The sequence below is a fragment of the Miscanthus floridulus genome, chromosome 7 (assembly GCF_019320115.1).
Source record: "Miscanthus floridulus cultivar M001 chromosome 7, ASM1932011v1, whole genome shotgun sequence".
Classification (NCBI taxonomy): Eukaryota; Viridiplantae; Streptophyta; class Magnoliopsida; order Poales; family Poaceae; genus Miscanthus; species Miscanthus floridulus.
Window position 1 is genome coordinate 77208112 of NC_089586.1, and position 14181 is coordinate 77222292.

At 52.8% G+C, this 14181-nt stretch overlaps 1 protein-coding gene across 1 annotated transcript; it reads right to left on the reverse strand.

Annotated features, from left to right (window-relative positions):
- Window positions 1-638: 638 nt before the first annotated feature.
- Window positions 639-2178, reverse strand: LOC136463509 (uncharacterized). Its single transcript, XM_066462500.1, has 3 exons — window positions 1746-2178; window positions 1221-1637; window positions 639-979 (listed from the first exon to the last, which is right to left on the reverse strand). Exons 1-3 carry the CDS (start codon window positions 1863-1865, stop codon window positions 890-892), a joined length of 627 nt encoding a protein of 208 aa, XP_066318597.1. The 5' UTR covers window positions 1866-2178; the 3' UTR covers window positions 639-889.
- Window positions 2179-14181: the final 12003 nt, after the last annotated feature.

Consider the following 14181-nt stretch of genomic DNA (forward strand, 5'->3'; position numbering starts at 1 on the left):
CCACTTTCCCAGCTCCGGCCTCCGGCTAGATAAAAGCCCCATCTTGTCCATTATTTCTGGTCAGCTCTGACCTCATCTCCATCGATGAGCTTGGACAAGCATCGCCGGGGCCAATGGCGCATCCTGACGCTGGCGCCGTTGGAGCCGCTAGCAACGTCCGATGGTGGTGGAACAGGACACATCACGCGCGCCGCATCTCGACACGTCACTGGACGAATGATCTGTATCCTTGTTATTTGTAGGGATGAAAACGGATCGGATACGGACGGATATCACCGATATTACATTTGTTTTCATATTCTGTCCGGATTCGGATTCGAATACGGATAGTGTCAATTATGTCGGATATGATACGATTGGATATCGACATCATAAATATGCGATTTGAGTATTTGGATACGGATGCGGTATCGGATGTTGGATATTCGGGCTCGGATACGGACAGATCTCAACCCCTCTAAACAGATTCGGTTTCGAATACGGTCGGAAAATATCCGTACCGTTTTCATCCGTAGTTATTTGTGTGTTATTGTTGCTTTGTTGCAGATGTACCCTTAGACGTTTCGAGTCAGTATCCACTGCATATAGTACCATGCAATGCTTTTCGTGCACATGGCATGGCATGGCACGGACGTGCACCAAACCGTGAGTACATCGATTGCTTTGTCCCTGGCCATAGCATACTAGTATGCTGCTAGTGTCAATATTCTCAAAAGGATGGCAGGAACGACGACGTGCGTGGCAGATAGCAAAAGGAAGACTTGACGAGCTTTGTTTACAGAGGATTAGAAGAGGGGTCAGGGGGCCGCCGGCGGCACGGAAAGGAACAAACCAGAGGAAAGGAACAAGCTTTATCTCTCCTGCTACTGCTACTTTTAAACCGCATGCATTAAATCCCAAAGGACGCCATCATCACCATGATCCCCAGCAGCAGCGGCACTGCACAGGCGGCTTCAACCGAACTGCCGGCTCCGACCTCCTGAAAACCCACAAAATTAGGATATCATCAAGAAACAAGTTAGACAGAGAGTGACAGAGTTAAAATGCAACACTACAACTTTTAAAAGTTACTGTTGAGAAAAAGAAGTTACTACTAAACTGGAGAAGCGAAAGTAACAAAGGCGGTGCATGTAAAACTGTGCTGCATGATGGAAGTATGGAACCATGCAGTGCAGTGCAATGGGCCGCGCCGTGATCGCACTACGTGAACCACTACCCACCTGGCGCTTTTCTCCGGGCACGGGCATGGGCAAGATGGTGGCCGTGTCCGTGACGCCGCGCGGGACCGGCACGGCGGGGCTGCTACTGATGAACGCCGTGCCGCCGCTCCCGGAGTCCGGCGCCGGCGCCCCGGCGGCGGGGGCTCTGGCAGGGCCAGCCGACGCCGACGGTGCCGCCGTTGGCGCCTCGTGGGCGGCCGTGGCCGCCGGCGGGTGCGCTGCGCGCCGGACCTCTCCCCTGCCCCGGTGCCACCGCTCCGTCGGCAGCTTGGGCCGCATGTCGTCGCCGCCGCCGCCGCCGTGGACCGGTGGCGGCGCGGCGAGCGGGGACGGGGACAGGCCCGACAGCTCCGGCGAAGGGTCCGGCACGATGACGGCCAGCGAGACCTTCTTCTCCTCGTAGCCGCCGCCGCGCAGCTGAAACGTACACGTCGTTAAGCTGCTTACTCGTGCATTGTTGTAGCGTAGCTGCTGCGAGTACAGCGAACAATGCGCGTGCAGTGCAGTGCATGTCGATGTGCCTACCTTGAAGGCCTGCGATGATGTGTGCAGGAGCTGGAAGCAGAGCAGCAGCGCGAGGAGCGTGCAGGAGCACCGCACGGGCACGGCGTTGTTGCAGAGCAGCGTCGTCGTCACAGCACCCATCGTTTCTTCTTCCCTCCTCAATCAGCTCTCGTGTCTCTAGTCTCTACAACTCTCTGCTTCAGCTCCTGCAACCTGCAATGCTGGTGCTCAGTGTTTCTTGAGTCGGTGCCTTGAAAATGAGAGTGGTGAAGCTAGTGGAGCGGTGGCCTTTGAGGGCGTTGTTGAAGAAGGAAGCGGGGCACACGGTGGTGGGGAGCAGCCGAGCCGAGCAGTGTAGTGACTGGACACTGTTGGGTTGGGTGACCTGAGTGCAGGTGCAGGGCAGAGTGCAGACTGCAGAGGGCACCTAAAAAGCCAAAGCCCAAAGCACAAGCACAACGGGCACCAGCACGACTGCACCACCCTCCACTCCAGATCACAAGAGGTCAAGAGCTAGGTGAACACAAAGCAAAGCCTGCCGCTAGGTAACAACAACAGCAACAAAGCCGAGCAGGAGCTAGCAGGCTTTATTTGCTACTTTTCGGCCACCATGATTATGGGGTAAAGGGTTATGTTAATCCATGGTCAGATCTGCGCTGATCTTCATGCTGATTTGTGTCTAATCGCCCCCCCCCCCCCCCTAGCACGTGATTAAGCGAGAGGAGGCAGTGGAACCGTGCTCACTGCTCAGTGCAGCTTGGGGTTTCTGGTCACTTGGTCAGTGGTCACGGCTCCGGAAGGGGAAGAAGGCCTTTGAATTTGCTCGGTGTTTGGGATCCGGCAGGGATTCCGATGGGGGACGCGGCGTGGGTATCGAGGGCGAGGAGGGCGCCTTTTTGGGCCCGATAATTGTGTGTGTTTAGATCCAAAAATTTTTGGATTTTGGCTCACTGTAGCATTTCGTTTGTATTTGGTAATTAGTGTCTAATTATGGACTAATTAGGTTCAAAAGTTTCGTCTCGCGATTTCTCGACCAACTGTGTAATTAGTTTTTTTTTTCGTCTACATTTAGTACTCCATGCATGTGCCGCAAGATTCGATGTGACAGTTACTATGCAAAAATTTTTGGCAACTAAACGGGGATGAATGGCTGGCACGGGCGCGCACGCACTTGCTTTGGTTCCCCACCACCACTCACCGACGACCTTTTTTCCCGTTCCACCTTCCGCCGAGAGAATCTCAGCTCGGTGTCCCCAGAAAATAGCCAGATGCAGCCCTGCCCTGTTCAGAGCTCAGACCGTCGTCATATTCACCCAGCTCCGGGCTGCACGCTCTCGCTTCATTCGTTTGTCTTGCTGCCCCCACGAGCACCCAGCTCCTCTGCGCCAGCGCCATGAAACTTGGTTTACCCACCGGGATTGGATTCGTCGCGCCCGTCATCGCATTCGAATATCGCCGTGAAAAATGCACTCCGCTACCGAGGCCCGGTTTAGTTGCCAAAATTTTTGGCAAAATGCGACTGTAGCGTTTTCGTTGTTATTTGACAAATATTGTCCAATCATAGTCTAATTAGGCTTAAAAGATTCGTCTCGTGGATTTCGTCTAAACTGTGTAATTAGTTTTATTTTTTATTTATATTTAATTCTTCATGTATACGTCCAAAGATTCGATGTGACAGAGAATCTTGAAAAATTTAACGTTTTAGAGGAGAACACATACATGGTCCTTGACTCCTTGCCCGAGGAGCCAACCAAACCAAGGACATGCGGCCACGCGGGCACGGACGAGGCGCTGGAAAGGACTCAATCATGGTGTCATCATGCGGGTGTATGTTTCTACACATACACTGATACTGAATTACCGATGATGCGATTATACAATGATGAAACGAAATCATCGCACCACTTTGTTTATACTACGGTCCTGTTTGGTTACCCCTCCTACAAGTGTTAGGAGCTAAAATCTGGATAGCCTAAAGAACCAAACATCTTCTCTAAAAGCTTCTAAAAACTCTAGGAGATACTAAAAACTTTAGGAGCTCCACCCCTCCTAAAAGCTCTTAAAGTGAACCCCCACTGTCTCTCCTTTATTGCCCTGCCCCCTCTCTCTCGCTCCTAGAGGAGGGCTGCATGGTCTATTTGCTAATGCATTTATTGCTTTTAGTCAATTTTAGAAGATGAAATCAAACATTCTTTTAAAAGGTTTTAGCAGCCTTATAAAAGTTTCTAAAACTTTTAGCTTCTAAAAATTTTAGGAGCTTGAAACTAAACAGGGCCACTTTCTAGCGTGGCGGAGGACCCGGTATCGTAAGATTGGACCTCCGCTCTGCACCTTCATTTTCCTAGGAACATCTCCCCTGTCATGGCTTCCTATCGTGTTTTTGTTGGATAACACCAACGTAAATAACGTGGCTTAGGTTTAATTTGTTATCTGTATTAGTCTGTATCTAGATTTGTGCATTGTAATTATCTAGCATGCAAAGGCTCTAATGCAGCCTTGCACGATACTCGAAGCAGGCCCAATATAATACAACATTACCCAGTACATTGTACTAGGCAATGCATATTTGCACAAGCCCATGAAACAATTTGAGAGAAATAGCTCGGCAAATTATTTTTATAGCCACCGAAGCTCACCCACCGACCAACCACTGTGTTTTCAGTTGAGGCAAACCCTAACTACCGATGCCGTCGGAGAGGTGGGCACCGAACTTTAGTTTTGACAAGCACACAAGTGCTCAAAGGGCCAATAAACAAGAGTTTTCAAACGGCAACACCGAAACTCTCTGGTGGCGCACCAGAGAGCAGCACCAAAGCTTTACCCTAGCTCAAAACGGTTTTGCGAAAGGTATGGAGGGGCACCAAAGCCCTCTGATGAAGGACTTCGATGACCAACCAAAGCTTAAGGTTTGTCAAAATTTAGTTCTGCAGAAGGCCTTTGAGGTCATCGGGAGTCTCTAGGGCCACCAGAGTGATACTGAACAGATAGAGTGCATGCAATGGCTAATTTTGGCATATGTCAGTAACCATTCGGGATCTCCGTTGACCCCACCGGAGCTCTATGGTTGTCGCACGAAAAGTGTTTTCAGTTAAAACAGCTAGTTTCTTGAGAGGGGCTATAAATAAAGTGTGTGGCCAGACATGTAAGAACTCTTGGGTTCCTTTGCTTATACACACCAATTAGAGCTCAAGAAATACCTCCACTCACATTTGCTTGCCGATGATTGCATTCTTGGTGAGATTGGAGTGATCCAGGGTATTTGCTTTGGGAGATAATAGCTTGTGGCACTAGGTGATCATGTTTGTTGTGTTCTTGTTACTCCTGATGGTTGTCACCACCTAGACAATTTGGAGCAACGGTGACTTTGTTGAAGTACTCAAGTGAAGATTGTGTGGTTCTCATGAGGCGATTGTGAGAGGCTCTTGTGCTCATCCTCACCAAAGTTGGCAAAGAACAACACTTATTAGAATCGGGTCTTGGAGAAGCATCTTGTGATCTAGTCGGCATAGAGACCAAGCCCTCAAGTGGAGGAGGCAACCATGCGGGGTTGAGTCTTGATAGAAAGACGGTGATCCTTGAGCTTGCCTCAACAAGGACATATATAGGTGACCGAGCAGTCACCGAACCACATGGATATGTCTTGTGGCATTCCTCATGTGCGGTATCGAGCTCTCTAATCTTGTGTCTTTTTTCTTGCTTTGATCAATTCATAGAGTAGTGATATTAGTCTTGCTTGTCATCCTAGGGTGCTAACGGTTTCACCGAGTGTCGGTGCGAAATGTGGCCGACAAGTAAATATTTATAGTTTTGTCGTACGCTGTGATCGGATGTGGCCTAGCATGCGATGACACATGATTTATATTGGTTCAGGCAACGTGCCCTACATCCAGTTTCAGTCAGTCGATAACTTTATTTATGAGCCCAGGTGCTCAAAGTTTGCTGTGGGTTTACAAACGAATAGGAATGAGAAGGGGGTGTTAGAGGCCCGGTCGGACTCTGATCCGAGTGGAAGAGAGTGACGGATGCTCAAACATATGCTAATATTAGAGCGTGTGCTCTGTGTGTCCAAGCTTATCCGTTGTTGAGAACGTGTAGACTGTGTCCTTTTAGGAGAGAGGGCATCCCCTTTTATAGATGAAGGGGATGGCTTCACAAGTCAAAGACAGAAAGGGAGAGAGTGTGAACGGGTGCTACCTAGTCTTGTCGCCCACGCCGTCGGGTACGGCATGCCCTCGCCCGCCATACTGTTTACACCACCATCACTCACCTTACTGTTCATGACCTGTTGTACCTCGCAGGCTACACAGTGTTCACCTGGGATGGCAAACAACGATGCCTACAATGCTGTTTGTGCTCTAACGCATCTGACAGGCTGTATAGTGTCCGTCTGACATGGCCTGATAGCACCGTCCTGCAGGTGCGCAGGGCATGGCAGGGTATGGTCCTCGGTATTGCGGTTGACTTGAGCGCCTTACCTTATCTGCTAAGCCTGCTCCCCGGGCCCACACTGAACAGGCGTCCTGGTCGGTCGTTCCCAGTCGGCCCCGACCATGTCAGTCAGGAAAGAGAGGCGAGCAAAGGTTCGGCATATTCTCGGTCGGAGGAATGGGGTCGGAGTCGGACTACGGTCCCACCACGGCCAGGCCTTCCGGTCAAGGCTCCGACCAGGTCTCTTGGCCGGAGGTGTTGGTCAGGAACCAGATTGTGGTCTCGGCCTGTCATTGTGTATCTAGGCTGGCCCAGACGCGCGCTATCGCTACGCCGCCTGCTAGGTCAAGTATTGCAGGGAAGCGGGTCCATTGGGGACCCCGGGTTTATGAACCCGATAGGATCCCTTGAGCCCCTTTGGGGCTTCTGTGAAGCCATGAAGAGGCTATTGAGTCGCCGCTTTTGAGGGCGCATGGGAGTATGATGCTAGAAGATCTCTCGTAAGGAGAGAGCATCGTACGTCTCGAACGGGTCCCTATCCTAGATTCTGGATCAGAGGATGGAGAGAGGGAGGAGAGCATTGTAGCGATGAGAACAAGGATCTTGGCTCCCTTGTTCCGCTTCATGCTCCAAGGTGTGGAGCAGTCCCAGGGGCTGTTCACACATGCTTTGCATGCTATTGTAAAAGCCTGGGGCTTATATTTTTAGCTTAATGAAAACTTTTATTTGCTTTGTAATTCCTATGCCCATTGCACCGTGGAGGTGGGCTATTTATTAGAACTTTTGTGTTTTATCCCTTGGTTTGTTGTACCGCGTAGGGTAACCAAGTAGGATTTAGGCACCCAGTCTCCACGGGGAGGACTGGCGAAGGCCATGGAGGTGCGTCGAGGGGATATTGGCACCTAGCCCCTGATGAGGGGACTAGCGAAGGCCGTGGAGGCGCATCGAGTAGACATAGGCGCCTAGCCCCCAAAGGGGGGAACTCTTTGGTAGTTCGTCTTCTGCCGGGTGCGAGCGAGCGCACTCGGTGGGTGTAGCCCCCGAGCCTACGGCCGACTGGTGAGTCGGTCGGGGTGTTCGCCCGTGTTTGTCCCGCCCACGACCTGCGCGGTTGGTTGGATTCCCGAGTCAGGGTCAGGCAGCCTGAGCCCTCGAGCCCCATTGGGTACGGTAGGGGTCGGTCGAGTTTCATGCGTCACCCCGTCTGCGGTTTCTGCAACCGGAGGGGTTGAGCTAATGTCGCTTGCCTCGATGGCTCGAGTGACGCACTCGGTGAGCTCACTAATGGGCCTGTCCGAGTGGAATTCAGGCCCATCGTTCGTAATAGGGTCGGCATAGCCCTCATTTGGCATTCCACTGCTCCTTAATCTGCCTCCCGACAGATGCTCAAGCCATTCTAGAGACTGACTCAGGTGGCCCATTGGCCTCCCCTCGATGGAGATTCTATGAGCATGGCTCGAGGTCAGGATCGAACGAGAATGTTGAGATGACCCTGTCCGCTTCTGAGCGGATCGAGCGAGGGCCACTGGGGCTCATCTGTGTTTTCTCCCTTGGCTCTATTTGACGCTAGGCAGCCTCGAGTCCTTTGCAGGCCAGCCTTTGAACCCCGGTCAGTCGCCACTCATATCGAATGAGACGACTACCGCTTCGTGACGCGACATGAAGCGTTGTGATGCAACAATTGCACATGCAATGTTTGGATGTCGGGGATGAATGTATGGATGAATATATGACTGAATGTATGAATGCATGCATGAGAATGGATGAATGATTGCTCATGCACTGGAAAAGTAAAATGGGGGTTGGTAAAGTTATCTCAATGGCTAGAGTGATGGGTTTGGGGAGCTCCTATCGGATATGTTCGAGTGGAATCTGGGTCCGTCGTTCATGATGGAGTCGGGATAACCTGCATGGGGTATCCCACCACTCCTTACCCGTTTCTCGGCAGCCGCCTGAGTCGTCCGATCGACTTGGGTGACCGGCTGGCTTCTCCTCGATGGAGATTCCATTGGTGGGCCCCTCCAAACCTTTCCTAGGAAGGCAGAGGGTCATTTGCATGTGGCTATGCCTCGTTTCCCATGCTCGGGTTGTGGTAGTGGTGGGCCCCGCCCTGGCTACATCCTGCTAGCCAGGCGATGTGCTGTCGAGCAGGCGCGTCCCGTCAGCCAGGCCACGTCCCGCCGCACGTCCTTACGCATTAAATAGGGGGGGAGGAGAGGGTTTTTTCTCCAGTCTCTTCGCCTTTCCTTCACCACCACCGCTTCCTCTTCCTTCTTTTTGCTAAGCACCTTTGCGCGCCATGGGGGTTTCTAGGAGAGAGGAGAGCAGAGCGAGGGAGAGGAAAAACTTACAGATCTGTTCATAGATCTATGGCGCGATGTTGAACTAGAGGCCTTTCCAACATGGATGAGGAGGTGTTGGCTGCCTTCGCTAAGAAGGGGCTGCTCCCACCGAAGGAAGTGGCGTATTGGAGGGTCCCATGCTAGGGGAGTTTGTTCCGCAACCCTAGGCCAATGAGGTCATCTCCTTCCTTGCCTTCCACGAGTGCGGGCTCAGATACCCTACGCACTAGTTCCTACGCGGGCTCCTCAACTAGTGGAGCCTAGAGTTGCAGCACCTCAACCCGACTAGGGTGCTGCACATCGCTGGCTTCGTCACTGTCTGTGAGGCCTTCCTCAGGATGGAGCCGCATGTGGACCTCTTCCGGTGGATCTTCAGTGGACGGGCCCTGTCCGAGAGGAAACCACCCAAAATCACTTCGGTCGGCGGGTTCACCCTACAGAAGTGGCCTAAGCCATCGGTCCCCTACCCGGCATACTCCCCTAGTGACTCCAACCAGGGATGGCATGGCGAGTGGTTCTACATTAGGAACCCAGCAGAGGCGCCGTTCTCGATGTTCACCGTGGAGAGGCCGGAGAGGAGGAAAAGCTGGTTGTGGGGTCCTACCCGTCGGCCGAACAAGCTAGAGATCATTGAGATGGAGCTTCAGAGGCTCATGCGGCATGGCCTCGATGGGTTGCAGGTCTTCCTTACCTTCTTCCACCATTGGGTTGCCCCATTAGTGAAGAGAACGTGGCCGATGTGGGAATACTCTAGCCCGACGGATCCTGACTGCGCGTCGCCGGAGGAGTTGTCAAGGGATGAAGTCTGGAGTTATCTTGATCGGGTGCTACAGTTGGGGGATGATGAGTCCCTCGAAGGAACGCCTAGACCTCTCCATGCCTCGAAGCTGTTCGATCTGGTAAAGTCCTTTCCCGTGACTTTTTTCCTTTCTATTTTGATCTTTAGATCAATTTTAAGCCGCCTGTTTTGCAGGGGCTCATAGGCTATAAATCCTAGCGGCATCTTTCGAGAATGTGGAAGGCATGGCTCGGCAAGCCACCTAGAGGGAGGCCACGCTTTCCAAGAAGAAGAAAACCATGAAGGTCCAGAGGTGGTTTGAGAAGGGGAAGGAGATCAACTAGCGGTTCCGTGGCGGCGAGCACCGGGAGGAGGTGGAGGAGCTCGAGTCGAATGACCCCATAGAGTCTGGCGACGATGCAGGTTCCTTCGAGGATGAGGGAGACGAGGGCACTGCCATGACCTTAGTGGAGCACCACGTGCCTACGGCTGCACCTATCGGCGGCGGGCACGGTATGAAGACACACAGTGACGCTCCTAAGTCAAGGAAGCATGCTGTAGGCGAGGATGTTGCCCGTGAATGGGAGGCAAAGCGGGCGCGGTCACCGCAGCCTTCAGAGGTGTCTTTGGCTTCGTGGCCCCCTGCTCCAAGTGTGGCACAGCACGCCTATCGGTCGGGGGAACGTGATCATTCCCCTACGTCTTCGGGGTTGACGCGTGTGCGCGACCCCACTGGGGAGATGCTCCGCCATTTGCTCTGGTGGTTTTGGCATGAGATGGTGGTCGCGGCCATTCGTGGGCCGAACAAGGACTGGTCGGGTCACCCCCACCCTCGGTTGATCTGAGGGGGTGCGGGTCATGACCCCTGAGCGATCCTTGTCCGGTCAGCTCATCGTCAGCCGGTCGAGGCTTCAAGGTTCTGCCGCTTTCATCTAGGTATGTATTCATGCTTCCCTTTGTTCTCATAGTTCAGTTTTTGAGTGTGACTAACCTACACTTGTGCCTTTTTTGGCAGCGGCCAGGAGCCGGCAGGACTGGGGACCTCCCCACCTCCTATGCAAGAAGAGTGGAGACCTAGCCTATGGCGGGTTGTGATGACCGGAGTGGAAGCAGGCTAGTGGCGGCATTGCGGTGGGTCGACAAGCTTAGGCGCAAGTTGGAATCCGCTCGCCGTGAGTCCCAAGGCCAGTCGGCAGAGGTGATGGGAGCCCAAGAAGCGGAGTAGCGTGTGGTAGAGTGGGGGACAGCTACCGAGCAGAAGCTTCACGCGGCGCAGGCTCACTTGGCAAGGATCGAGGTGGCACTCCGAAAGTCCTTAGAGGCTCTGGAGGTGGAGCGGAAGGCCCGATCGGATACCGAGCAGGAGGTGGTCGTGCTTCGAGGGTAGATGCTCAGGGCAGAGGAGTCGAATGCTTGACTGCTCGAGCTAGTGACCCAGCAAGGGGAAGGGCTTACCGTTCTCAAAAGCGCCCACCTCGGTACGTACCTGTCCTGCCCTCGATTGATGTCTTGAATTTTTCTTTTCCTTGCTCCTTAATTTGTCGTCCATTTCCAGAACTGGGTGGAAAGGTTAGCTCTCTAGAGCAGGAGCTAGAGGCGGCTAGAGTGATGGTAGGTCAAAGCGCAGAGGCACTGGCCCAGTCCCTGGAGGAGCGAAGCATTCTCGAGGGAGAGCTCGACCAACTCTGCAACATCACGCATGTGGTGGTCGCTGAGGTGTTTGGGTCGAACCCTAGCACTAGCACGCCCGCCGTCCAGCTGTCGGAGGTCCTGAATGAGGTTCGGGCACTCATCTCCGATGGCATGTTCTATGGGACATCGGGGGTGCTAACATCGGTGGTGACCCACTACCCTAGCCTGTACTTCACGCCCACCTACAGAGGATATGCCAGCAGGTGGAGCGCGGATGAGATCCAGGCGCTAGGGGAAAGCTTGGCACCACACGTACAGGTGGTCGCCAAGCAGGTCACCATGTGGTGGGTGATGGAGGCTCGTCGCTCGACAGATGCTACAGGTGCATGCCAGGAAGATGTCATCCAGCCTACCATGGCGGAGGCGAGCATCGTCCTACCCGCAACCGAGCCAAATGTCATTCCAACCGTAGCCGAGCCGAGCGTTGTCGTCCCGACCACAACTAAGCTGCCTTCATCTTTGTTGGCCGCATCGTCCACCGATACGACCGGCGGACCACAATAGAATTGTATAAAAGTAGTCAGTCTTTGTAAAAAGATAAATTCATGGGGGAGCCCATGTGTGAATAGTTTATGTTCTTTTGTGATGAAATCAATAGTGAGGGGAAGCTTGTCCCGCCCACCCTTGTTTCTATCCTTGTGTAACTTTGCTTTTTGTCCTTTGCTTTTCACACCTACCCATTGATCGTGGGCTACAACCTTGAGAACCCGGGCGTGTCTCGTGAGGCTTAGCTGCTCGTAACCTTAATTCATGGCGGGGTCTGATCGGTTGGGAGGCTAAAGTGTAAGTTACGTAGGGTAGTCAAAGGAACAGGACGCCCTTTTATTTGAGCAAAAAGTGTTACTGAACAATAGTAAAGAGGGACTAGTATCACACCCCCATGGATCCCCCGAGCGACCCTGGCCGAGAGTGCTTGGGCTGGGGTGCTGTAGGAGCAAGTTTTAGATAGAAATGAGCAGTAAAGACTGAGCTTAGGGAAAGAAACGACGTAACTGTTCGATGTTCCATGTGTTGATGAGAACATTGCCATTGTTGTCCTTCAGCCGGTAGGCGCTCGGTCGGATCACCTTGGCCACCGTGTATAGTCCTTCCCATGGTGGAGAGAGCTTGTGCTTGTCCTTGGTTGACTAGGTCCTCTGGAGTATGAGATCACCGACCTCACAGGCCCTCCCCCTGATTTTTCTCTTGTGGTACCTGCGGAGAGTATCTTGGTAACGAGCGGAGCAGATGATGGCTATCTCATGAGCCTCCTCGAGCAGGTCGATCATATCCTACTGAGCCTCCATGGCTCGGTCTTGGTCAAATGCCCTCACTCTTGGGGCACCGTTATCAAGGTCGGATGGCAAAACAGCTTTAGCTCCGTACATTAGGAAGAAAGGGGTGAACCCTATGGATCGGTTTGGAGTCATTCTTAGGCTCCAGAGGACTGTCGGGCACCTCTACAACCCATCGCCCAGCATACTTTTTGAGTTGGTCGAAAATATAGGGCTTGAGTCCTTGGAGGACCATGCCATTGGCCCGTTCGACCTGATCGTTAGGCCCAATCGATCCTGATGCCGTATCCATCACAAAAGTCCAGGAACTTCTTGCCAATGAAGTTGGTTTCGTGGTCAGTGATGATACAGTTAGGAACACCAAACTAATAGATGATATCGAGGAAGAACTTGACCGCCTCTTTCGAGTGAATGTTGTTGATGGGCTTCGCCTCGATCCACTTGGTGAACTTGTCCACCACCACGAGTAGGTGAGTGAAGCCACTTGGGGCCTTTTTTAGGGGCCCAACCATGTCGAGGCCCTAGACCACAAATGGCTAGGTGGTGGGGATGGTTTGTAGCTCCTACACTGGCAAGTGAGTTTGTCGAGCATAGAACTGGCATCCTTCACACCTACGGACAACCTCCTCTGCGACTCGGAGTGCAGTGGGCCAATAGAAACCTTAGCAAAAGGCTTTCTTGACCAGTGGCCTTGGGGCCATGTGATGTTCGTAGATTCTATCGTGGACTTCGAGGAGGAGTTGTTTCCCCTGGTCGGTTGGGATGCACTTCATGAGTACTTCCAACGGACTTCGTTTGTAAAGTTCATCACCGATGGCGACGAACATCTTGGCGCGTCGAGCGACTCGTTGTGCTTTAGTCTTTTCTGGTGGGAGGACTTCTTCGAGGATGTAGGCGAGCAGCAGCGCTCTCTAGTAGGCCAGGACGAGCATCATCACGGTTGTGTCGCCTGTCGATGTTGCGATAGGAATGTCAGGGCCTGAGCCCCCGAGCACCTAGTCAGGGTCATATCATGTTGGAGCGCCGGAGCCCCCGAGCGCTTGGTCAGGGTTGAGCCACAATGAAGTCAGATCCTCCAAAACATGGGCAACTGGCTCATGGAGGTCATTGATGAAGATCCCATCTAGAGACAGAACCCGCCTGGCAGTCAATTTCGTGAGGAAGTTGGCAGCATCATTGTCCTTTCGGGCAACATGATGTAGCTCTATCCCTCAGAACTTGCCCTCGAGCTTGCGCACCTCTTGGTAGTATGCCACCATGAGAGGGCTCTTGTAGGAGGATTCCTTCATGACTTGGTTGATGACTAGCTTCGAGTCACCATAGACATATAGTCGCGTTGCGCCGAGCTCAGTGGTGATGCATAGCCCATTGATGAGGGCTTCGTACTCTGTGGCATTGTTCATGGCTAAAAAATGAAGATGGATTGTGTAGCAGAGCCTGTTCCCATCCAAGGAGATCAGAACCACTCTAGTCCCCGAGCCGAGCGCCATGACCGACCTGTCGAAGTACATCGTCCAGTACTCATGGGTGACGTGCGGGGTCAGGAGCTGAACTTCCATGCATTCAGCGATGAAGTTGGCAATAGCCTAAGACTTAATAGTAGTGTGGGGGACATACCTGATGTCATGGCCCATGAGCTCGAGTGCCCATTTGGAGATTCGTCCTACGGCGTCACGGTTGTGGATGATTTCTCCCAGCGGGTACGAAGTGACGACGATGACCTCATGATCAGTGAAGTAGTGTAGGAGCTTCTTGGTCACCATCAACATGGCATATAGAAGCTTCTAGACCTAGGGGTAGCGAACCTTGGCATCGGTGAGTACCTCACCGACGAAGTACACTGGTCGTTGGACCTTCAGGGAGTTTCTCGACTCCTCCCTCTCGACGATGACGGCAACGCTTACCACATGGTTGCTTGCCGTGATGTAGAGGAGGAGAGGTTC